The sequence below is a fragment of the Cherax quadricarinatus genome, chromosome 9 (genome assembly GCF_038502225.1).
Source record: "Cherax quadricarinatus isolate ZL_2023a chromosome 9, ASM3850222v1, whole genome shotgun sequence".
NCBI lineage: Eukaryota > Metazoa > Arthropoda > Malacostraca > Decapoda > Parastacidae > Cherax > Cherax quadricarinatus.
This window is the reverse complement of record NC_091300.1, coordinates 26,612,736-26,637,044: the sequence shown is the minus strand read 5'-3', so window position 1 is coordinate 26,637,044 and position 24,309 is coordinate 26,612,736. Positions and strand designations below refer to the sequence as shown.

Genomic DNA, 24,309 nt, shown 5'->3' with positions numbered 1-24,309 from the left:
GTGTGTGTGTGTGTGTGTGTGTGTGTGTGTGTGTGTGTGTGTGTGTGTGTGTGTGTGTGTGTGTGTGTGTGTGTGCGACATCTATAAGAATTTGTTATATTATTCAGTAGCACAAGAATCCATACGCAAGAAACCGCACGTACTGCGGAAGATTGAATGTTATGACCACGTTTTCACCCGAATTGGACCATTACCTAGTGACGCTAGTCTCTGTGTGACAAATTAATAGTCCCAGTCGGCCCGAAACGTCGTCAGAAGTTTCAGTCTTCTGTGTGTGCGTCATGTGTTTTGTTCCAGTCACGGTATTGTGCCTTTTTTTTATTTTAAAAGTATTAATAATAATTTTCAATCAAGTTGTTCTCTAAACTGCATTTTAAGGTCAGTAACTCACAGTATTATCATGATAATTTGTACAAGTCACATGACACCGCTGATTCACCTGTCTGCTCACAAGTGTACACAAAATTGTCACCTTTCTGTGAGTATACAATCCTGAATTTTGCACCTACGCTTCTGTATATTTAAGAATTAACAATAAACTGTATATATATATATATATATATATATATATATATATATATATATATATATATATATATATATATATATATATAATATATATATATATATATATATATATATTAATCACTTATTCTTAATAAATAAAAAGTTGGGAACAAAATAAGATCAAGCTGATTTCATCACTAAATGTATTTTTGAAGTGTTATTATTTTAATGAAAAGTTTAATCTTAGTGAAAATGTTGCTTTAGTTTTTGTACCCAGAGATGAATGTTTGACATTATCAGCATAGTTGTACTCGCGTCTCCCAGCTCAGGCTCATAGCTTTCATTACGTCATGCTAGAAACCCATCCTGTGTGATAAAATATGTCAGGGAAACATTGCTGGCTTATGTTCTCACTATGCATGTCATACTCAATAGAGAAGCAGTATAACAGATCACAGTGTTCTGCGTCTCAGCTGCAAGAAAGATCATGGTGTTCTCTGTCTCTTCTATACAGCAGTCCTCTGAGAAGTTCTTGTCGCTACCTCAGTGTATGCCTCTCCTGAAGGGGTCACACCACCTCCTGCAAGGACAATCACAACAGCAGCAACAGCAGGAAGAATATAGCTGCAGACTCTCTAAGGACGTCGTCAATAATACAGACAACGAAGGTAAGGGGTTCTTGAGCCTCCGTTCTCGGTGCTTCAGTTGTAGAAAGTTGGCCACTGAGGCCACAATTACCTTGAAATGTCTTAGGAAAGCTTTACTTGGAATTGACTCAAGACTGCCTTGATGGTGGCGAAGGGCTCCTGATCCCAGAAATTGCAATTACCCTCCTTCCCATCACCAAACCTGATTACTTCCTCGGACGGTGTATCACTCTTTTTGACTCAGCGCTTATCAGTGATTATTATTATTATAATATTATTATCAGTAACAGGATATATATATATATATATATATATATATATATATATATATATATATATATATATATATATATATATATATATATATATATGTCGTGCCGAATAGGCAGAACTTGCGATCTTGGCTTAAATAGCAACGCTCATCTTGCCATATAGGACAAGTGAAAATTTGTGTATGCAATAATTTCGCCAAAATCATTCTGAACCTAACAAGAAAAATATTTTTCACTGTGTTTGTTTAGTATTAAATTATTGTTAACAAATCTAAAATATATTTAGATGGGTTAGGCTAAAATAAATTGTTCTTGTTACAATAAGGTTAGGTAAGTTTTCTAAGATTCTTTTGGTGCAAAATTAAATTTTTTTACATCAACATTAATGAACGTATAAGAGAAAATTTCGAAAAGGACTTAATTTTAAATGAGTTCTTGCTAATTGACCAGTTTTACATATTCGGCACGACATATGTATGTATATATGTATATATATATATATATATATATATATATATATATATATATATATATATATATATATATATATATATATATATATATATATATATATATATATATATATACATATGCACACAGCAAGGTATATGTAATGACTATAGAAAAAGGTCAGTAATAACTGTGGATAAATAATAATTGGTATGTTAGATGAATTCCCTCTATTGCTCCAGTGATTCCAGCTCTTGGACCAGTTATGTAACTAGCCTGTTGACTGCTGCCCACAAGATGGATGACTGTGGGGTGATTACCGCCCACGCTATAGTTGTCTGTGACTACTTTCTACAGGATGGATATGGAGTAACTACGTCCCTCAGGAAGGGTGTAGTGACTACCTCTTACAGGATAGATATGGGTCGATTACCGCCCACGTAATGAGCATGGGTATGTAGTGACTAGCTCCAACAAGATGAGCATGAGGTGGTTCAAGACTTAAGTCTTTCTCAGATCAATGACTCAAGTATGTAGTCCTCAGACCATTTGCGTCAGTTTTGCGTAGCAGATCTGACGTACGTATGCCAAACAATCAGCTAATATACGTTAAATTACAATCTCTTCAACTAGTGAAGTTTCGTGTTGTTGGAATAAATTGCTAAACTAATAAGACAAAGTTAGAGTAGTGGTGTTTTTGGTTTAAGGTCTCTAGACCGCTTGAAGATCATTAAGGCTGTATGCCAGCAGTACACCACCAATTAAGGTTACTTTCATACCTAATATGTGGATTAAAGTAAAGTTTTAGTGTGTATGCAATGAGAGATGGTCACCGTTCAGTGTTATTGCACGGAGTGATCGCATTTATCGATATGTGCAATATGACCTCATAAAAAAGAAATATTGTGCCTAGTGCTTTCGTGTTTTCTCAGGAATGTGAGGAATCACGAGCGCAAATGGAATAAAACTACTTTTCACTGTCGTTTTATTGAATATTAAGATATCACCAGTTTCTTGTGGTCTTATCGCACTTCTTGGTATATATACACTGAGACTTGTACACCTCGGTGTATATACACTTGAGATACACACATCTTGATGCATATATTCTTCTCAAAGTTAAAAAAAAATTGTGAAATTTATAATCACATCATTTATAAATACAGATATAAATCAAGTCTTCCAGCGGAAGACTTGATTTATATCTGTAGAAGAATGGAGGAAATAAAGATTGAAGCGGAGAATAGGACAAACTCAAATCATTCAACAGAGTAAAATTTCCACGTTCTAGATTTGGGAATGGTGATGCCGGAAGATCTCACATTAACGGATTGCAGCAATGTTGCTCTCACTACTTCAAGGAAAACTGGATAGGCTGGATAAGTTGGATATTCATGGTAAGACATGCTGAGCTATTGATGATACTCTCTTAGGTGGCCTGTTCACTCCAGGCTGGAATACTACTGTATACAAACGGTCCCCTTCAAAGCAGGAGAGACTGTTGGGCTAGAAAGCCTGTATACTGTACATTCAGTAAAACGTGTGAACTACTGGGAATGCTTCAAGACTCATCTTCATTTTTCGGAATGTAGGCGGGAAAGGTACATCATAATTTACACCTTGGTAATCCTGGAGAGACTAGTCCTAAACCTGCATACCAAAATCACTATTTATGAAAGTGATTTGGCAGACAGTGCAGTGCCCACAAAATTAAAAACCGGGGCGCGACGAGTACACTGAGGGAGAAAGATCGATGTGTCAGAAAATACCTGACTTTTCAGCGCCCTTCCTCCATACATAAGGGAAATTACATTCAAATCTTCCGTTGACTTTATGAGAGACATTGTTAGGTTCATCAGATCGTTTCCTGACCAGCCAGGCTGTTGGTTCATACATTGGACTGCGTGCTGCCTGCAGTAACAGCCTCGTTGATCAGGCCTTGATCCACTAGGATCCCTTCGGCCGGGATCCACTGGGTCTTGGCCGAAGGGAAGTTGACTCCTGAAAACTTTATGTATCCATCAAGTTTAAAAATAAAAATTAAAATGAATTCTAATTTTTCTTCTTAATTTATTAAGCGAACCTTTTCCTGATTAAACCAAAAACAGAAAAATACCTCAACAACAGCCTAAATTTAATCAGCAAATGCAATCGAGGATTTTGATATTTCCAGAGCGGCCATCAGGCCTCATGACCCCGTGTTCTGATAGCTTATGTAAATTAAAACCTGAGGAGAATGGTCGTCATATGCAGCTCGCACTTACCGTAATGCAATGCTTTGTTTTGATAACGTCTCTCTTTAGCGAAAGATTTTAGAGGAGACTTGAGTCCCCAGAGAATGGGAAGGGGAGGGGGAAGGGGTGAGTAGAGGAAGGGGAGGGGGAGGGAGGGGAAGTGGGGAAGTAGTGGTGGTCTCTACGGAGGTTACTCATTCTTAAAAGATTATAGTTAAAGACCATGCAACCCTGAAGACAGACTTACAAAATAATAATAATAATAATAATAAAATATTACTACTACTACCACAACCCCAGTAATGCACTACTGTCTGTAAACAGGGGAATGGACGGGACGCAGTGGTGCAGCGCTGGACCTACGTAGGTAACGCCTGGAAAATAAGTTGAATCCCCGTCCATTCTTCTGTTTATTCATAACGACTTATCCAACTTATTCTGAAATGTTCCTTATTACTAATGAAGGCGGATGTTATTAGTACATCTTTGTTTATGGAAATTTTTTTTATATAGTTTCTTAGTGGCGTATTGATTAAAAATCTTTTTTTTTAATGATAGGTTACAGTAATAATATTTCGGTTAGTTTACATTGAATCTCCGATTATTGTCATATTATAATCAGTGGGAAGCGCTAAACACGTAAGGGTAATACTGTTCTTTGGGAATGGGAGGCAATTAAGTTTGATACAAGAGAAGGATAACTCCACTTCCGAAAATCAAGAGCCTCTCCTCCCCTAACCGGCCTTGAGGAACTTTCCTTTGAGGGATGACGACTTTAAAATTTATCTCTCATAATCATATATTTAATTCAATATATTTCCCTTATGATATTGTAATGTAGATCTTGTTGCTGGTAAAGCCTAGTGTTGTGTGAAAAATTTCTCTGAGAAATGACTCGAAATATTTGTATTATAATTTACTGATCCCGGATACTTATTCATTTGTTCCCTGTAACAAGTCCTGTACTTAATAAGTTGATCATGTAACAGGTGGAAGCACAACCAATGGTAGTATCTCTCCTCGATAAGCTCCTCCCTGGTCATAAGGGCCGCTAGTCTCCAAGACCTTCACTTAGGAAATGTGACTATGTCGATGATTTGATAAACCCAGGAATTAAAAATGATGGCTCTGCTAGGATAGAGAGTTTTGTTCCTTGGACACAGCATACACGAGATGGGTGATATGGGAGTGTGTTAGTATAAAGATTTGCAAGATTTTTTTTTTTACCCTGTGTATACAGCATGTCATTCTCTAGATCATGTTCAATGGCATGTCACTCTCTAGATCACGTTCAGTAGCATGTCACTCTCTGGATAATGTTCAGTGGCATATCACTCTCTAAATCATGTCCCAAATTGATCTTATTTATGATAACTGCATTGCTTCTGTTTTATGTTATTTACTTTAATCTTAACAAGACGATCACAAAATAGAATCAGCATAAAATAATTCCAGATTGCAATAGAAATTTCAAATAATTATTAGAGAAATCCAGAGACGAATATGTTAAAGGCTCGAAGAGTGACACACTATCTTCTGTGTTTAGGAAGATGACTGAGAAAATAAAAACTTTGAAAGTAGCTTTAACTTAGTGCAGAAAAAAATAAATTGCTAATAAATCAGTAGCCATCGAAGAAAACTTCAAGTGATGATAAGAATGATGTTGAGATTTTATATATTTTTAGTGATTATTTTTGTAACAATGATGAAGATGAAGTAGAAAGCAGCACTTTTTTTTTTGTCTGAATTAAGGCAGTACTAGAATGGGACCAATTTAACATTATTGCCCTACAATTTAAACCAATATGTTATTAAAATTAATGGTGGAGTTGGTCGTAATGGGATTCATACAGAATTTCCTAAACAGAGATCACAAAATTTGCTTCTATGTACGATACAGTAAAGTGTTGCATATGTCATGAATTATTGTTGCAAGCACTGTTATATTCCTCGTAAATTGCTGAAGTCATTTAAATCCATTGTTTAAAGACACACAAGGTAACTTTGCTGAGTCATCAAAGTTTAGACCTGTTACTGTCTACAAAAATTATTTGAATTTCATCTGTTGGAAATAATATAAGGATAATACACAGGTTCTCTACGTCGTTGCGTTGCGTTTTGTTAAGCATTTCGAATCTCTTTCGTTGTCCACTGCATGTGGCAGGATTCGATGAAATAACTTTCAAAACGAGCTTGGTACCCGGGGGTATGGGGAAACATCGCTCAGCTTCGGCTGATCGCCCATACTTATCTTGGGTCTAGCTCCGTGGTAAAGTTACTGTGGACGTAGAGACAATGCTTATATATATATATATATATATATATATATATATATATATATATATATATATATATATATATATATATATATATATATATACATACATATAATATAGGGAGGTACCACCTCTAGAACTGTCATGGGGACCCTCATCCTCAGAGAAAAAAAATAAACTTGCTTCAGGGAAAACTCAAGATTCTCCCTGAAGCTGTTTGAGAATTTTCTCCTACCACCCCCTATATTATGTATATATATTTTATTTAAAGACAAAATACATTGACGAAACATTCACAAAAATATGATACAAAGTAAAACAACATAGGTAACTCAGAGCTACATCTCGAATACTTCGTCCAGCTCCCCTGCGGTGGGCCGCGTGCCCAGAATGCTGCAGGCATTTCCTCTCTGGATCGCAACACTGAGTCTCTGAAAGAGGAAGCTGGTCGCCCTGTGGTCCTTGGTTTCTGTGATGAGCTTTTCACCCAGCTCTTTGAGGAACTTTAGAGCACACTTGCCCCATGCTCCAAGGGTCTCCGACCCTATTGGAATGAAGTTATAGCAAGGGGGAAGGTCTTCATATTTTCGGATCTTCTGGGTCTCCCTGTGGCTGGCAGCTCCACCCCCTTCCACTACAGAGTATGGCAAGTAGGTGTCTGCCAATGTGGCAGCACAGGTGTAGTCCCAGGCAATCTGCTTTCCATCCTTCCAGGGTAGCATAGTGGCTCCATCAGGACGCTTTTGACTTCCATCAGACCTCTGTACTTGGGGTTCCCGTTGAGCTGGGCAACGGGCTGTGGCGAGGCTTCTCTTTATTATGTCATTGATCTCCTCATGTCTGGCATACTTCCCTTCTGCTGTGTGACACACGAGACCATGGAGTCCGAATTGATCAGCTGTCGCCCTGCCGCAAATACACCTATGTTCGGTGAGGATGGGCGCGGCTAGGCGAAGAGCAACACCAATCCGAATGGCCTGTGGGTCGAGACGGGTGCCCAGGGAGGAATTGGGAACAGCTAACAGGAAATCTCCTGAGTGTGGTGCCTTCACTGCCAGGAGACGAGCTTTGTTCTTTCCTGAAGCATTGGAGAGCATTGTATTGGCGATTTTTTCCATGATCGGTTTGTCCCAGTGGGACTGTTTGTGCTGTTTGGGAGGAGCTGGTCTACTGGAGGAGTCTGTAAGGGTGTCCCACCGAATTGCTGCTTCAGTAAACCTGGAGTCTTGAGCTCCTACCAAGTCTCTCAAGCGTTCGGGCACTATCTTCTTGACTAATGCACTGGAAGCCAAACACGAAGACAGAAAAGCAGGTAAAGCAACATGCGTTGCTTTACGCACCCCTATACCTCCCAGTCGCACTGGGAGGGTTGCCTGATCCCATTGCTCATCCTCTAGTGACAGGTTCAGTGCCTTCTTAAAAGTTGATCTCAGGTGTGCATCATATTCATTGAGTGTTGGGTTGTCAAAAGAGGGTGCACACCTCAAGAAGTAAGTGAGTCTTGGCATAGTAAGACACCTTGTGAGGAGATACAGAGCATCATGGGCATCAAGATCGCTTATTCTCTCCTCCATTCTCATAAGGTCATTCAATTTGTCCCTGAGGACAGTATCGATGGCCTGGTGACCCAGCGGTGCCCCCAAGAGGGTACTGTTGGACGGAGTTGTAGTTGAGATTTCCGGGAGGATTCTTCGCACAGCATTGATTATTTCCTGGTTTGCTGTGATGATTTCACACTTAGAGGGATTGAGGATGAGTCCCAAGCCTTCTCCCTGTGTTTTCACCAGTTGTAGGTCCCCCACGAGGGACTCTTTAGTACCTGCCAGAGTGCCGTCATCCAGGTACCATATATTGAGCTCACTGCGTAGGCTGGAAGTTAGTTCTCTTACTGCCAAGCAGAAGAGAAGTGGAGCAAGTGGGTCACCTTGCTGAACACCCTCTGATGATTGAATTTCATGTTCTCCAAACAAAAGAATTGAGGGTTTGCTGTAGCCGGCTGAAATGAAGGGAAAGAGACTGGGGAACCGAACCCGAACAGCTGGCAAAACAGCATCTCTCCTCACCATATTAAAGGCATTTCTAAAATCAAGTTTGACTATGGCCTTGTCTTCTGGTAGGTCCCTGATGTAGGCCCTTGCCGCATGAGCTGCAGCTTCACTGCCTTGAGAGACCCCAAAGCCCAGTTGGTGTGGCTGGAGTAAAGTGGCAGCTTCTAGGCGAATGTTTCTCACTGCTGCTTTGGCAACGAGACGGCGAAGAGTGTTTCCAACTGCAATGGGTCTGATTCCCCCATCCCTCTTCTTCAAAGCACACAGTGAGGCTCCAAAAAAGAAAGGTTTAATTTCTTCTGGGATTCGCCCAGCCAGGCAATTGTTGACGAAAGTTGTTAACTCGGTGAGAAGAATTGATGCAGATTCACCGAGTACTGGATTTACCATCTCTTTGAGGTGCTGAGGTCGAATTCCAGTGTAACCTCCTGCAGATCCTGCTGGAAATGACACGATCGCCTTATAGACTTCCGATTCAATATATAATATATATATATATATATATTATATATATATATATATATATATATATAATATATATATATATATATATATATATATATATGTCGTGCCGAATATGTAAAACTGATCAATTAGCAAGAACTCATTTAAAATTAAGTCCTTTCTAAAATTTTCTCTTATAAGTTTAAAGATATATTTTTTCATTAATGTTAATGTAAAAAATTTTAATTTTGCATCAAAAGAATCTTAAAAACTTACCTAACCTTATTATAACAAGAACAATTTAATTTAGCCTAACCCAACTAAATATATTTTAGATTTGTTTACATTAATTTAATACTAAACAAGCACAGTGAAATATATTTTTTTCGTTAGTTTCAGAATGATTTTGGCGAAATTATTGCATACACAAATTTTCACTTGTCCTATATGGCAAGATGAACGTTGCTATTTAAGCCAAGATCGCAAGTTCTGCCTATTCGGCACGACATATATATATATATATATATATATATATATATATATATATATATATATGCAATATGTCGTGCCGAATATGTAAAACTGGTCAATTAGCAAGAACTCATTTAAAATCAAGTCCTTTTTAAAATTTTCTCTTATACGTTTCAAGATATATTTTTTTTCATTAATGTTAATGTAAAAAAATTTTAATTTTGCACCAAAAGAATCTTAGAAAACTTACCTAACCTTGTTATAACAAGTGCAATTTATTTTAGCCTAACCCAACTAAATATATTTTAGATTTGTTTACAATAATTTAGTACTAAACAAACACAATCAAATATATTTTTTTCGTTAGGTTCAGAATGATTTTGGCGAAATTATTTCATACACAAATTTTCACTTGTCCTATATGGCAAGATGAGCGTTGCTATTTAAGCCAAGATCGCAAATTCTGCCTATTCGGCACGACATATATATATATATAAGGTAGTAGGTTGGTAGACAACAACCGCCCAGGGAGGTACTACCGTCCTGCCAAGTGAGTGTAAAACGAAAGCCTGTAATTGTTTTGCATGATGGTAGGATTGCTGGTGTCTTTTGTCTGTCTCATAAATATGCAAGATTATAGGTACGTCTTGCTACTTCTACGTAATTACACTTGGGTCACACTAAATATACATGTGCACGTTTATTTATACACACTCATCTGAGTTTTCTTTGATTTTATCTTAGTTCTTGTTCTAATTACTTTTCCTTTTATATCCATGGGGAAGTGGGATAAGAATCTTTCCTCCGTAAGCCATGCGTGCTGTGAAAGTCAACTAAAATGCCGGGAACAATGGGCTAGTAACCCCTTTTCCTGTAAAAATTACTAAAAAGAATAATAAGAAGAAAATTGTCAAAGTGGGAAGTTTGAATGTGCGTGGATGTTGTGTGAATGATAAGAAAGAGATGATTGTGGATGTTATGAATGAGAAGAAGCTGGATATCCTGGCTTTAAGTGAAACAAAGCTGAAGGGGGTGGGTGAGTTTCAGTTGAGAGGAATAAATGGGATTAGGTCAGGGGTTTCTAATAGAGTTAGAACTAAAGAAGGAGTAGCAATAATGTTGAAGGATAAGCTATGGCAGGAAAAGGACTATAAATGTATTAATTCAAGGATTATGTGGAGTAAAATAAAGATTGGATGTGAGAAATGGGTTATAGTAAGCGTTTATGCACCTGGAGAAGAGAGAAGTATAGAGGAGAGAGAGAGATTTTGGGAAATGTTGAGTAATTGCGTGGGGAGTTTTGAACCAAGTGTGAGAGTACTTGTGGTTGGAAATTTTAATGCTAAAGTGGGAAAAAATGTTGTGGAGGGAGTAGTAGGTAAATTTGGGGTGCCAGGGGTAAATGAAAATGGGGAGCCTTTAATTGAGCTATGTGTAGAAAGAGGTTTGGTAATAAGTAATACATATTTATGAAAAAGAGGATAAGTAAATATACAAGGTATGATGTAGCACGTAATGAAAGTAGTTTGTTAGATTATGTATTGGTGGATAAAAGGTTGATGGGTAGGCTCCAGGATGTACACGTTCATAGAGGGGCAACTGGTATATCGGATCATTATCTAGTTGTACATACAAATAGAGTAAGAGGTAGATGGGATAAGAGGAAAATGGCAACAACAAGTAAGAGGGAGGTGAAAGTGTATAAACTAAGGGAGGAGGAAGTTCGGGTGAAATATAAGCAACTATTGGCAGAAAGGTGGGCTGGTGCAGGTATGAGTAGTGGGGGGGTTGAAGAGGGTTGGAATAGTTTTAAAAATGCAGCATTAGAATGTGGGGCAGAAGTTTGTGGTTATAGAAAAGTGGGTGCAGGAGGAAAGAGGAGTGATTGGTGGAATGATGAAGTAAAGGGTGTGATAAAAGAGAAAAAGTTGGCTTATGAGAGGTATTTACAAAGCAGAAGTGTTATAAGAAGAGTAGAGTATATGGAGAGTAAAAGAAAGGTGAAGAGAGTGGTGAGAGAGTGCAAAAGGAGAGCGGATGATAGAGTGGGAGAGGTACTGTCAAGAAATTTTAATGAAAATAAGAAAAAAATTTGGAGTTAAACAAGTTAAGAAAGCCTTGGGAACAAATGGATTTATCAGTTAAAAACAGAGAAGGGGAGTTAGTAGATGGGGAGATGGAGGTACTCGGTAGATGGCGAGAATATTTTGAGGAACTTTTAAATGTCGACGAAGAAAGAGAGGCGGTAATTTCATGCACTGACAAGGGAGGTATACCATCTTTTAGGAGTGAAGAAGAGCTGGATATGAGTGTGGGGGAGATGCGTGAGGCATTACGTAGAATGAAAGGGCTTAAAGCAGTTGGAACTGACGGGATCATGACATAAATGTTAAAAGCAGGGGGGGGACATAGTGTTGGAGTGATTGTTATTTTTGTTTAATAAATGTATGAAAGAGGGGAAGGTACCTAGGGATTGGCGGAGAGCGTGTATAGTCCCTTTATGTAAAGGGAAGGGGGACAAAAGAGATTGTAAAAATTATAGAGGAATAAGTTTACTGAGTATACCAGGAAAAGTGTACGGTAGGGTTATTATTGAAAGAATTAGAGGTAAGACAGAATGTAGAATTGCGGATGAGCAAGGAGGTTTTAGAGTGGGTAGGGGATGTGTAGATCAAGTGTTTACATTGAAGCATATATGTGAACAGTATTTAGATAAAGGTAGGGAAGCTTTTATTGCATTTATGGATTTAGAAAAGGCATATGATAGAGTGGATAGGGGAGCAATGTGGCAGATGTTGCAAGTGTATGGAATAGGTGGTAAGTTACTAAATGCTGTAAAGAGTTTTTATGAGGATAGTGAGGCTCAGGTTAGGGTGTGTACAAGAGAGGGAGACTACTTCCCGGTAAAAGTAGGTCTTTTTTTTAGTTTAATATGTTTATTATGCACCCCATACCCATCCAGTGGGCGGTAGTCAAAAGATTACAGAGGTACATAATGGGTCCAGGGACTGGGCCTCAAAGTTTTGATAGCTGAGCAAGTTACAGAGGTAATGAACTCACAATTTACAAAGGTAATGAACTCACAATTTACAAAGGTAATGAACTCCAGGTAGGTCTAGTCACAATCATGACAAGTTACAAAGGTATTTACAGATTACAGAGGTACACAATGGGTCCAGGGACCGGGCTCCAAAGTTTTGATGGCTGAACTAGGTACAAGGTAATGAACTCACAAGTTACAAAGGTAATGAACTCACAAGTTACAAAGGTAATGAATACTGTAAGAATGGTTACTTACGTTTATACATGGCTGCAATCATGAACAAATTTTAGAGTAATGAGCATTCACACTTCCACACCCGGTTACAACTGTAATGAGTTATTGGTGCAAATGTTGATTGCTGAGTCTCTCTCTCTCTCTCTCACACACACACACACACATACAAATTCATACACACACACACATAAACACACACACACACACACACACACACACACACACACACACACACACACACACACACACACACACACACACACACACACACACACACACACACACACAAACTCATACACACACACGCACACACACTCATACACACACACACACTCATACACACACACACACTCATACTCACACACACACACACACACACACACACACACACACACACACACACACACACACACACACACACACACACACACACACACACACACACACACATGCACATAGACAGGGATGTGTAATGTCACCATGGTTGTTTAATATATTTATAGATGGGGTTGTAAAAGAAGTAAATGCTAGGGTGTTTGGGAGAGGGGTGGATTAAATTATGGGGAATTAAATACAAAATGAGAAGTGACACAGTTACTTTTTGCTGATGATGCTGTGCTTATGGGAGATTCTAAAGAAAAATTGCAAAAGTTAGTGGACGAATTTGGGAATGTGTGTAAAGGTAGAAAGTTGAAAGTGAACATAGAAAAGAGTAAGGTGATGAGAGTATCAAATGATTTAGATAAAAAAAAACTGGATATCAAATTGGGGAGGAGGAGTATGGAAGAAGTGAATGTTTTCAGATATTTGGGAGTTGACGTGTCAGCGGATGGATTTATGAAGGATGAGGTTAATCATAGAATTGATGAGGGAAAAAGGCGAGTGGTGCATTGAGGTATATGTGGAGACAAAAAACGTTATCTATGGAGGCAAAGAAGGGAATGTATGAAAGTATAGTAGTACCAACACTCTTATATGGATGTGAAGCTTGGGTGGTAAATGCTGCAGCGAGGAGGCGGTTGGAGGCAGTGGAGATGTCCTGTCTAAGGGCAATGTGTGGTGTAAATATTATGCAGAAAATTCTGAGTGTGGAAATTAGGAGAAGGTGTGGAATTAATAAAAGTATTAGTCAGAGGGCTGAAGAGGGTTTGTTGAGGTGGTTTGGTCATTTAGAGAGAATAGATCAAAGTAGAATGACATCTGTAGGGGAAGGAAGGCGGGGTAGGGGTCGTCCTCGAAAAGGTTGGAGTAAGGGGGTAAAAGAGGTGTTGTGGGCGAGGGATTTGGAGATCCAGCAAGCGTGCGTGAGCGTGTTAGATAGGAGTGAATAGAGCCAAATGGTATTTGGGACCTGACGATCTGTTGGAGTGTGAGCAGGGTAATATTTAGTGAAGGGATTCAGGGAGATATATTGTGTATTTTTATACGTATATACTTCTAAACTGTTGTATTCTGAGCACCTCTGCAAAAACAGTGATTATGTGTGAGTGAGGTGAAAGTGTTGAATGATGAAAGTATTTTCTTTTTGGGGATTTTTTTTATCTTTGGGTCACCCTGCCTCGGTGGGAGACGGCCGAATTGTTAAATATATATATATATATATATATATATATATATATATATATATATATATATATATATATATATATATATATATATATATATATATATATATATGTATATATATATATATATATATATATATATGTGTGTGTGTGTGTGTGTGTGTGTATTTGTGTATGCAATAATTTCGCAAAAATCATTCTGAACCTAACGAAAAAAAACTATTTCATTGTATTTTTTTTTTGTTATGAAATTACTGTAAACTTATCTAAAATATGTTTAGTTGGATAAGGCTAAATGATATTGTGCTTGTTATAATAAGGTTAGGTAAGTTTTCTAAGGTTCTTTTGGTACAAAATTATTAATTGACAGTAGGGAGGATAGCAGTGAATAGGGATTATTGGTGAGGAGAGTCAAAGAAGTGGGTAGTGACGGGGGGGGGGGGCTTGTGACGAGAGAGGGGGGAGGGGTTAGTGGAGAGGAGTAGCTAAGGAGTAGCTGCATTTAAATAAATAAAAAATATATAATAAAAATAATGATCATTAATAATAATAATAATAATAATAATAATTATTATTATTATTATTATTATTATTATTATTATTATTATTATGAAAAAATATCAAAGTACGTATAAATATTTTTTAAGGGTCCTCCATTATAAAACGTATCTCTCTGATTTTTTGGAGGCTTTAATTTATATTATTGCTCATATAAATCTCTCTTTCTCATGCAAATGAGTTTATAAGCACAAAGTTATGCATTGTTCGTCCTGATGGTGGTTTTCCCTGATTAATCGTGGTCGTTGTTCCTCGCTCTTTCATCCTAGTCGTCGTTCTCTCTTTCACCCTGGTCGTCGTTCCTCTCTCTTTCATCCTAATCGTTGTTCCTCATTTATCCTGGCCGTTGTTCTTTATTCCTTCATACCAACAGATTATACCAGCTGTCACGTCTTAAAAGTGGGACAGTTTGTTCCACTAGTTTTGTTAAGGTTCTTCATCTATTTTATAACAGCTGCTATAATGGCTTCGTCCACAATATAGACGTGTATGGTATTTATAGATTTAACTTATCATTATCACATTCTTGGGGAGCGCTAAACCCCTATGGTCATGCAGCGCCTTTGATTATTGGGAGGTAATCAGGTTCCATTCATTTAAGGGGAGGATACGCCAATTCCTTGGATCAAGAGCCCTTCACCTGCACTTCCCAGGCACTGTATGACCCTCCATGATTATAACAGTGACAATTAATTTTAATAATATAAATAATTACCGTGAGAATGCTACTGAGAAATAAACACCTCTTGCATGAGAGATACACAGCTCTCGGTACATATACCATAAGAAATACATAACTCTTGTTGTATGCTCTAAATTGCCCCACTTTCTCACTGTATCTTTCTCACACGCAGATAAGACAGTGACGGAGTCTAAACGACCGTTCTTCATCGAGACGACCTCTCCGACGCTGCTGGGGTCGTCGAGTCTGTCGTTCGGCAGCACCGGAGGCCCTAGGATGGCCTCTACACCTCGAGGAGGAGCTCTGAGTACCACCCTCAGCGGCCACCACCTCGCTCGACACGCCCCAGGCAAAGGGGCCGCCTCCCCCTACAGTGTCAATCCCTTCACCTCCCAGCCCCATCTCCTGCACAAGGTGAGTGGTCCTCCACTCCCTTAAAGCGTATTAGATGAGTACCTCTGGACCTGTGGGCAAAATTCACCGTAATAAATGATGCGGTTAATACACAAATAACCCGCACGTAAGATAGAGAATCTTACGACGACTTTTCGGTCCGACTTGGACTATTTACATGTTAGTTGTAAATGGTTCAAGACGGACCGAAACGTCATCATAAGCTTCTTTCTCCTATGTGAGGGATTATTTGTGTATTGTTCCAGTTACGGTTTTGTTCCTGTTTGTTTTTCTTCGAGGCGATTCATGCAGCAAATCAGTATAAAATTATTTCTTATTGTGGATGATTTTTGCACGACAATGTATCACTGTTTTCGTGCTCTCAGGGCAAAGGAAAAAAATAGTGGTAAAAAAAAAGACAGTTGCAGAGAGGAGCTTTATAGAGACGTTTCACCTGTGGCACAGATGCCTTCGGTTTAGAAAACCGAGTAGTAGATGAATAAGACACATGTGCAACACTTGGGTATCATGATTGTGTAAACGTGTCACCATTATGTCAGAACTGAGGGACTGACTACCTCGAGCTTCCTCAACATCTTCAGCGACTTTACTCTGTATTCGATTGAAAAGCCATTGGTCGGCGATACGTTTCCACAACAAAAATACTCAAGTGTTGCACATGTGTCTTATTCATCACCTTCCGTCTGTTACACGGACGAAAACGTCTCTGTAATCGTGTCTTTCTTCGCCACCTGTCTGCTTTGTACTATTTATCTCTAAATAAAGACGAGTGATTGGTTAGAAGTTTCTTGTATTAACGTTCAGTATTGCTTCGGTTGTTTTCTTCTTCCTTCGCATAGCACCACGCATTCCAGGTGGTCCATAACTGTATTCCTTTCAGCTAAATTTGTACATGTTGCAAACCCTTGGCAAAATAAATTTATCAGATTTATACAGCAAAAGAAACAAGCTACTTAAAATAGATTTAAGCAGTTCCTAGTGTGAGAAATCACGAAAGTGCTTGGAAGTTCACTATTTTTTCCAGAGTGGTTATAAATATAGTGATATCACACTGTTTACTGTCATCTTATTGCAACACTGAACTTTAATTTAAAAAAATGAGAATAGCAAAGATATTTATTCATTAATAATTAGAGATGACTTATGCAGTTGCAGGTTTACGAGGTATCGCAGCTCACGAATATTTGCACAAACCTCGCAACTGAATAATTTGTGAATTGATTTATTTTTTCGCGTGTTCCAGGGAGTGGCCTTGACCTTGCGTGACCTTGTGCCACCCCCGCCTCCCCACCCTCCCCCAGGAACACACAGACACAGAGAGTTCTCAAGGACCAACACACTAGAGGAGGTGAGATGAGCAGGAAAACCACGGTTTATTATATAATTATAATTTTTGTAATTTGCCTTAATTATTATTGTAATTATTATTATTATTATTATTATTATTATTATTATTATTATTATTATTATTATTATTATTATGGCAGGATATTCATGGACAGTATTAAATTCCCAAGGGCCATACAATGCTGCATCTATGGAGGGTGAAGCAAAACCGCTTACTTTAATGACGTGTGTAAGTTCCACACTCACGTGAATGTATCAGTCATTCACAGAGCACTGTGGGGCGTCGAACCCGATAACAGTAGTGATGATACGAGTATGTTGTGTCTGATAGTGTGGCAGACTCCCACACTGGAGGTTCAGGTTCCCGACATTTGTGATGTTCTTGTTATAATCGCTGTGTCTCGCTTAGTAGGGATATATTACTAACTGGTATGCATAGCCTGGCTGGGATATTTTGCCTACCTGGAATATTCCATCCAGCTGGTATAACACATAACTGAACTGTTTCATGATTCACAGTTAGTGTTTCATTCTACCTGGTTCCTATTTCAGTCCTATACCTCCTGGTGCTCATATTTTTGGCTTATGATCCTAGTTTCAAGGTGTGCAATTTAAGGAATAAACACAGTGTCGACACAAATTAAGATGTTTTGGGGTATCACGATTTGTAAATTTTTTATGTACGTAGATCTACGTAACAAATTATTTAGAAAGACAGAATTTCTTTTAGACCTTTCCTTGGTAACGAACTTTTACACAGTGCCAAATTGACGCCAATGTGCCTATTTTATTATATTGTTATATTTAAAATAGTACTTACCAATTTGTACTCACCTATTTTTATTCACCTTTGTGTACTTACCTTTTTTACTGCAGCATGGGTCGAATCCCAGTTACTGGACCTACCTTTCAATTTGCCGTTTGTCGGATTTACGCCCACATAACCTTGGCCATGTTATATCTGTTCTTAAAACTATGCATGGAGCCTCTCCACAACTTATTCGTCAAGGTCTTTTCACTTTCTGACCACCATGAGGCTAAAGAAATACTTCTTGACATTCTGTGACTCTCCTGCTTCTTCAGCTTCCTTCTGGTGAGCTCACTTTTCGCCTCTCGAACAGTCGGTCCTTGTTCACCCTATTAAGTCATCTGAGTATGCCGTATGTCATTGTCATGTCTCCCCTGGTTTTTGTATCTGTGTGTGTATGTGTATGTGTGCTTGCACGCATGCGCGCGCGCTTGCTTTTCTAGAAGATCCATTTTTCGCTAGAAACCTTAGAAAGCAGTATGCTTTGGTTGAGAAAATATAAAAGAGAGATGGATGTAGTAATCGGGAAGGGACAAAAGAGGAAGTGGTGAGGGAGGTGGGAGGGATAATGTGGTGAGAAAGGGGGTGAGGGGAGGAACACAGAAAGGAAGATAGAGCTGGGAAGGACAAAGACACAGGGAGGGAGACAGAGCTTGAGTGGGCATCGTCACAGGGAGGAAGAGAGGGCTAGGGAGGACAAGGACACTGTGAGGGAGCCAGGGCCTGGGAGGACAAGGACAAGCTGAAAATCTGAGACATTGCAGTTCATGTCAGTTTTGCAGTTACAAAAAGTTCCAGAGGAGGGATGAGAGAGAGAGAGAGAGAGAGAGAGAGAGAGAGGAAAAGAGACAGAGAAGAATATTAGCTCATCAAATATATTTAATAACGTATTAATATCGTGTGGGTTATTCAGCACAGTGAGTGATTAAGGCTCTAACCTCAGTTCGAAATCTTAGAACAACACGACACACGGGAAGCAGCAATCTCACCACAGTACAAACACTCATACACTGTAATTGGGAGGAATCCCAGCGCGAGAAAAAACTAGTAAAGAAGTGGTGTCCAAAGTCCGAAGTGGATTTATATAAGCTAACTAATAAACCTACAAAGTTGAAACAGAACAACTGAAAGTTGCACCAGCGACCGAAACACAAAGAACACAAGTAAGGCATAACAGAGGTGACCTCACTTCTTTTCCTAATAAAAGTAGGAAATGCTTCTCCAGACGCTACAAGACACTGGTCACCACTCAATCTTCATTAGTTTATCGAATAAAATGTTACACTTGTGAGTCAGTATACGCGGGTGTGTTGATAAATGGTTCGGAGAACCGACAAGTTGATATATTAGACACATGTGCAACACTTGGGTATTTTTATTGAGGAAACGTTTCTCCACAAAGTGGCTTCCTGAGTCCAGTACAAAGAAGAGTGGGGAAAATCAGAAGTTTGAAGTAATCAGTCCATCAGTCGGTGAACTGAAAATCAGATGGAGTTTGAGGTAATCAGTCCCTCAGCCTGGAGTCGATTTAATCAATGGACTGATTATACAGACTCCAGACTGAAGGACTGATTACCTCCAATTACTTCTGATTTTCACCACTCTTCTTTGTATTGTACTGATAAAGCCACTGTGTAAGGAAAAAATCCCCCTCCCAAAATACCCAAGTGTTCCACACGTGTCAGGAACTTCATACCAGAATAACCTAACATAAACAGTGAGTTAGATAATCACAAGATAGCTCTGTTACATTCTAAACAGTCAGATCTTGTAACCACACCAAAAAGTGAGAATGTATACACTATTATATCCACAAAAATTAACCAAACCTGTATTATTCATACAGCTTTAAAAGGCTGAGGGGAAACTATCAATCAGATGGAAAAGGTTGAAATTATGAATTTTGCGAAGACAAAGATAAAATACATAATAGAAGATTCATTCAGGAGGAAAATGCTAGGAAGCAGCTGTACATAGATCAAACTTCTAGTTTCAACATTTCTATGGGGCAACTCCAAGTTTTGTCTGTGCAGCAGACTTCTGTACACACATACACAAACGTACACACAAGCACACACAGATATGAAAATCAGGGGAGACAAGATAATGACATACAGCATACTCAGATGACTTGATAGGGTGAACAGGGACCAACTGCTTGAGAAACGAGAAATGAGCTCACCAGAAGGAAATTGAAGACGCAGGTGAGTCACAGAATGTCAAGAAGTATTTCTTTATGCAGCAGGTGAATATGTTCTAGGTTGATTCACCTGTATTCGACTGAAGAAGCCTGCTCTTCAGGCGAAACGTTTCGGCAATAATTGGCAATAAAGAACACCCAAATATTGCACGTGTGTCCTATTCATCAGCTTGTCTGTAATGTATGCAACAGTAAATCTTACAGGAGTGGGACAGTGGAACTGGATTCCAGCATGTTTTGAAAGGATCGACCAGCATTAGTCAGTGAGATAGGAGTAATGTTTTAATCTTTACAGGTTACCATGATCTTATGACCACTCTACGTTACAAACCCGGATGTAATCTTTATTGTTTTCTCTCTCTCTCTTCCCCCTGCAGCTGCCGTACGCCTGCTACTCATCAACGCGCGTCGCCTCTCCTCGCCCCTCCCGCACTGCCAGCCTGGAGGGGGGCGGATCCCCATATGGAGGTTCCACCAACACCTATCAAAGCATCGACGGACTCACCGATGCTCTACGTCGTGACGACGACGGTCGCTGCTGCTCCCATTCTTGTAGTCACGGACAGTGTCACTCCCACCACAATCATGGCCACGGACACTCCCACGGCCGCTGCAGCACCTGTGGCTCGCGAAACTCGTCGTCTTCGTATCGTCGCAATAGTGGTCGTTCCAGCCGTTGCGGTCACGTAAGGACAGGGCGGACGTCAGGAGGGTCTCTGCACTCCCTCTCCCGGCCTTGTTGCCACGATCCTAATCGCGTCTCTTCGTATGAATCAGCGGCACCTGCCATACCCTCACACACATACCGACCCAACTTCTATGGCTGGGCCTCACCACCGGGGTCACCGGCAATGGACGAGGGCCGGATGGGCCCCCGACGGCAAGTGTCCCTTGAGAGTGACGCTCTGTTACGGTCCGACCAGACGCAGGTCTACGCCCCTGGAGGCTCCATCCGCTCTGATGGGGAGTACTGGTGCAGCCGGGATGTGGCAAGCGTTTACGGCGGGTCGACGCGCTCCGCCGGAGGGGAAACGGGGGCAGGATCAAGAGCCGGACCACAAGGCACATCTCCAGACTCTAGCGCCGTTGAAGGAGTCCCGAGTGATGCTGTCTCTTGCGGCTCCTGCGAAGATACCGATGCGTCCTTTTACGCATCGTGCGATAAGCAGACCAAATTATAAACCCGACAGCTCTTTAGACAATAGAATCAGCGACAGGGAAGAGCCGTGTTGTGCTAGTGTAGTGAAGTAGACGTCTGGGATCACTGGCGTCAGTGATGATAGTTATATAGTGTAGTGACGCTCGGGTGAGGAAAAAATCTGCCTCGTGCGGCTTACGTGACTCTGGCGATTCTTGGACGTTGCACTGCCAGTTGCTATTACAGACGTAATATCATTTCCCCAAGAAGTGCCATATACGCTCTTATATGGGCCCCAGTGGTGAGGAAGCGTGACCAGAAGTGAGGTGGGCAGCGATGTCATTACCTGGAGAAACTCGGGAGCTTCTCGTCTGGACTTGATGGGAGTATCACCTGAGCTCCAGGGAGATCATTATCCCTGTCCTTGTCACAACACTCTCCAGAGTACGTGTTTGTGTGCGTAGTAGGCAGCAGGAAGATTAAATTTCCTCTTCACAAACCAGCTTTATCTTATACTTGCTAAAAAGAAAATGAAAAACTCGGATGATTCACACAGATACATGGAGGGTCGTATTTATGTTGTGGGCAGGACCTACTATGCTGTACATAAGCTGACATAAGATAACTTGTCACTAAAGGAAACATCATATAAGTAGGGATAACCTCAGTAAATAATACAAGATGACCTTTAATAACTATAACATTAAATTCACAATACAATAATTTTTTTAACCGTAAAGTGTTTTAGATCTTGATTTTTTATGTTTAATTAAATAGGACTCGGCATATACAAAATTGGCCACGCAATCGCAAAAAAAAAAAAAAAACGAATGAAAGATACCAGCAGCTATTGTAAAAATGAGAAGTCCCATTAACCCCACATGAAGTATTGATACTATAAACTGAAAATAGATGGACAGCAAGTTAAAAAAATATATTCAGAAATTTGCCAGAAAATAGGAAAACATCACGTTAAGTAATGTTGCTGCCTTTACAACATAACGTCTGTTACTTGAAATTGAAACACTAATGAGCTGCCTCATACTCTGAGAAATGTGTATTGTTTAGTAACAGCTTGCAACAGTGGGGTCTGATAGCACTTTACGAGTCTGAAAAAGGGTCCTCCTGAGGAAGACGCAGCAGGGGAGTTAGTTGAGAGGCCTGGTAGGTGATTCATTAACCAGCCTCTCATCCCCACACAGGTGACTATGCAAATAACTGGAACAAGGTGTTGAGTAGTAGCTGCCGGACCAGAGCTCTTCACATGTCAAAGGCTCGATATTGCACAAAAACTACACTTTGGACTATATATACACTATAAAATAGAATGTATAAAACGATATTTTTCTTATAACGTTCAATAAATGAAAGAACAATATATAATGTTACAGGGAAGTGCTTTAATACACAGTGTGACATGTGTAATAAATAGGTGAATCTTTTTTAACCGCTCAAAACACAAGAAAGTGATGTTCAACAGCCTGTGGTGACCTCACTTGTTTTTTAAGGTCTCACCAGAAGTTGAAAATTGACTACAGTGATATGCAAACAGAGCTTTTATACCGAGAGTGTAAACAAGTGTGATTGGGGGTGTGTTTTTGTACAAATATCGACGACGGACAATGTGAAGGCCAAGCCAGCATCTCCATACAGAAAAGTTTAAATGATGTCATACACTGTGTACATAAACATCATTGTGGTCTTCAGTCCTGTTACTGCATTGATGCCGGCAACTGTATGTATTCTGAAAGAGGGATTAAAAAAAAAAAAGCGAGATCTGGTGGAAGAGCGAATATTTTCTCTATCAGACGGTTTGTACATAATAAAATTGTAACACAAATGAAAGCTTATGGAACTGCTTGTAATGTTGAAGACAATATGGCAAAGCTGTCATCTTCATCTTGGGTATCAGGCTCTTAACATAGAGGTACTCGAGTGATCAAACTAGCATGTAGAAATTTTTTGATATTACAGAGTATAAGTTGAAAAAAAATTCTAGTCAATTGCCGTTGAAAGCATAATTGATAATTACACTACTGTTGTTAAGCGCTAGAAATACCTAAACCGTAAGCTTGTTTTTATACAGACTTGTGAATGTATTCGTTGGACTCTAGAATTCTGGTTATTCGCGCACAGTATATTGGTATGTGTGACAGCAAAAAAAAAAAAAAAACGTCGATTATACGCTCTAAGACAGGTGTAAATATAGGCCATAGACTTTTATAAAGTTGTCAACGCTCCGTTATAGAGTGTCTAAAAAATTGAGATTCGTTGTTGGTAACCAGCAATATTTATGTTTTTTAGCCACTCGGTGTTTGACAACAGTCCTCGTGTCCCTTACCTCCCTCCCCCCCGCTCCCGCAACCCTCATTCCTTACCCCTCCTGCAACCCCTCACTCCTGCAACCCCCCACTCCTGCAACCCCCCACTCCTGCAACCCCCCACTCCTGCAACCCCCCACTCCTGCAACCCCCCACTCCTGCAACCCCCCACTCCTGCAACCCCCCACTTATGCAACCCCCCACTCCTGCAACCCCCCACTCCTGCAACCCCCCACTCCTGCAACCCCCACTCCTGCAACCCCCCACTCCTGCAACCCCCACTCCTGCAACCCCCCACTCCTGCAACCCCCCACTTCTGCAACCCCCCACTCCTGCAACCCCCCACTCCTGCAACCCCCCACTCCTGCAACCCCCCACTCCTGCAACCCCCCACTCCTGCAACCCCTCACTCCTGCAACCCCCCACTCCTGCAACCCCCCACTCCTGCAACCCCCCACTCCTGCAACCCCTCACTCCTGCAACCCCCCACTCCTGCAACCCCCCACTCCTGCAACCCCCCACTCCTGCCCTCTCTATACTTTAATGTTTTAACATAATAACACAATTGCAAAAATAAAAAAAATAAAAAATTGGACGTCAGTGAAGAGGAAGATCAGCCCCTCGATCATTAGGAAAATGTGACGCAACGG

The 24,309-nt window shown here is 40.0% G+C and overlaps 1 protein-coding gene across 3 annotated transcripts in view; it reads left to right on the top strand.

The window, feature by feature from the left end:
- LOC128685942 (protein sax-3-like) overlaps nucleotides 1-22,174 on the top strand; it is a 1,098,442-nt gene extending 1,076,268 nt beyond the window's left edge. For all 3 annotated transcript variants that reach the window (XM_070083369.1, XM_070083370.1, XM_070083368.1), the window contains exons 13-16: nucleotides 1,022-1,175; nucleotides 15,604-15,845; nucleotides 17,089-17,193; nucleotides 20,578-22,174. In XM_070083369.1, the coding sequence (XP_069939470.1) occupies nucleotides 1,022-1,175; nucleotides 15,604-15,845; nucleotides 17,089-17,193; nucleotides 20,578-21,381 (1,305 nt within the window). In that variant the 3' untranslated portion in view covers nucleotides 21,382-22,174. The remainder of the gene's footprint in view (nucleotides 1-1,021; nucleotides 1,176-15,603; nucleotides 15,846-17,088; nucleotides 17,194-20,577) is intronic.
- Nucleotides 22,175-24,309: the final 2,135 nt, after the last annotated feature.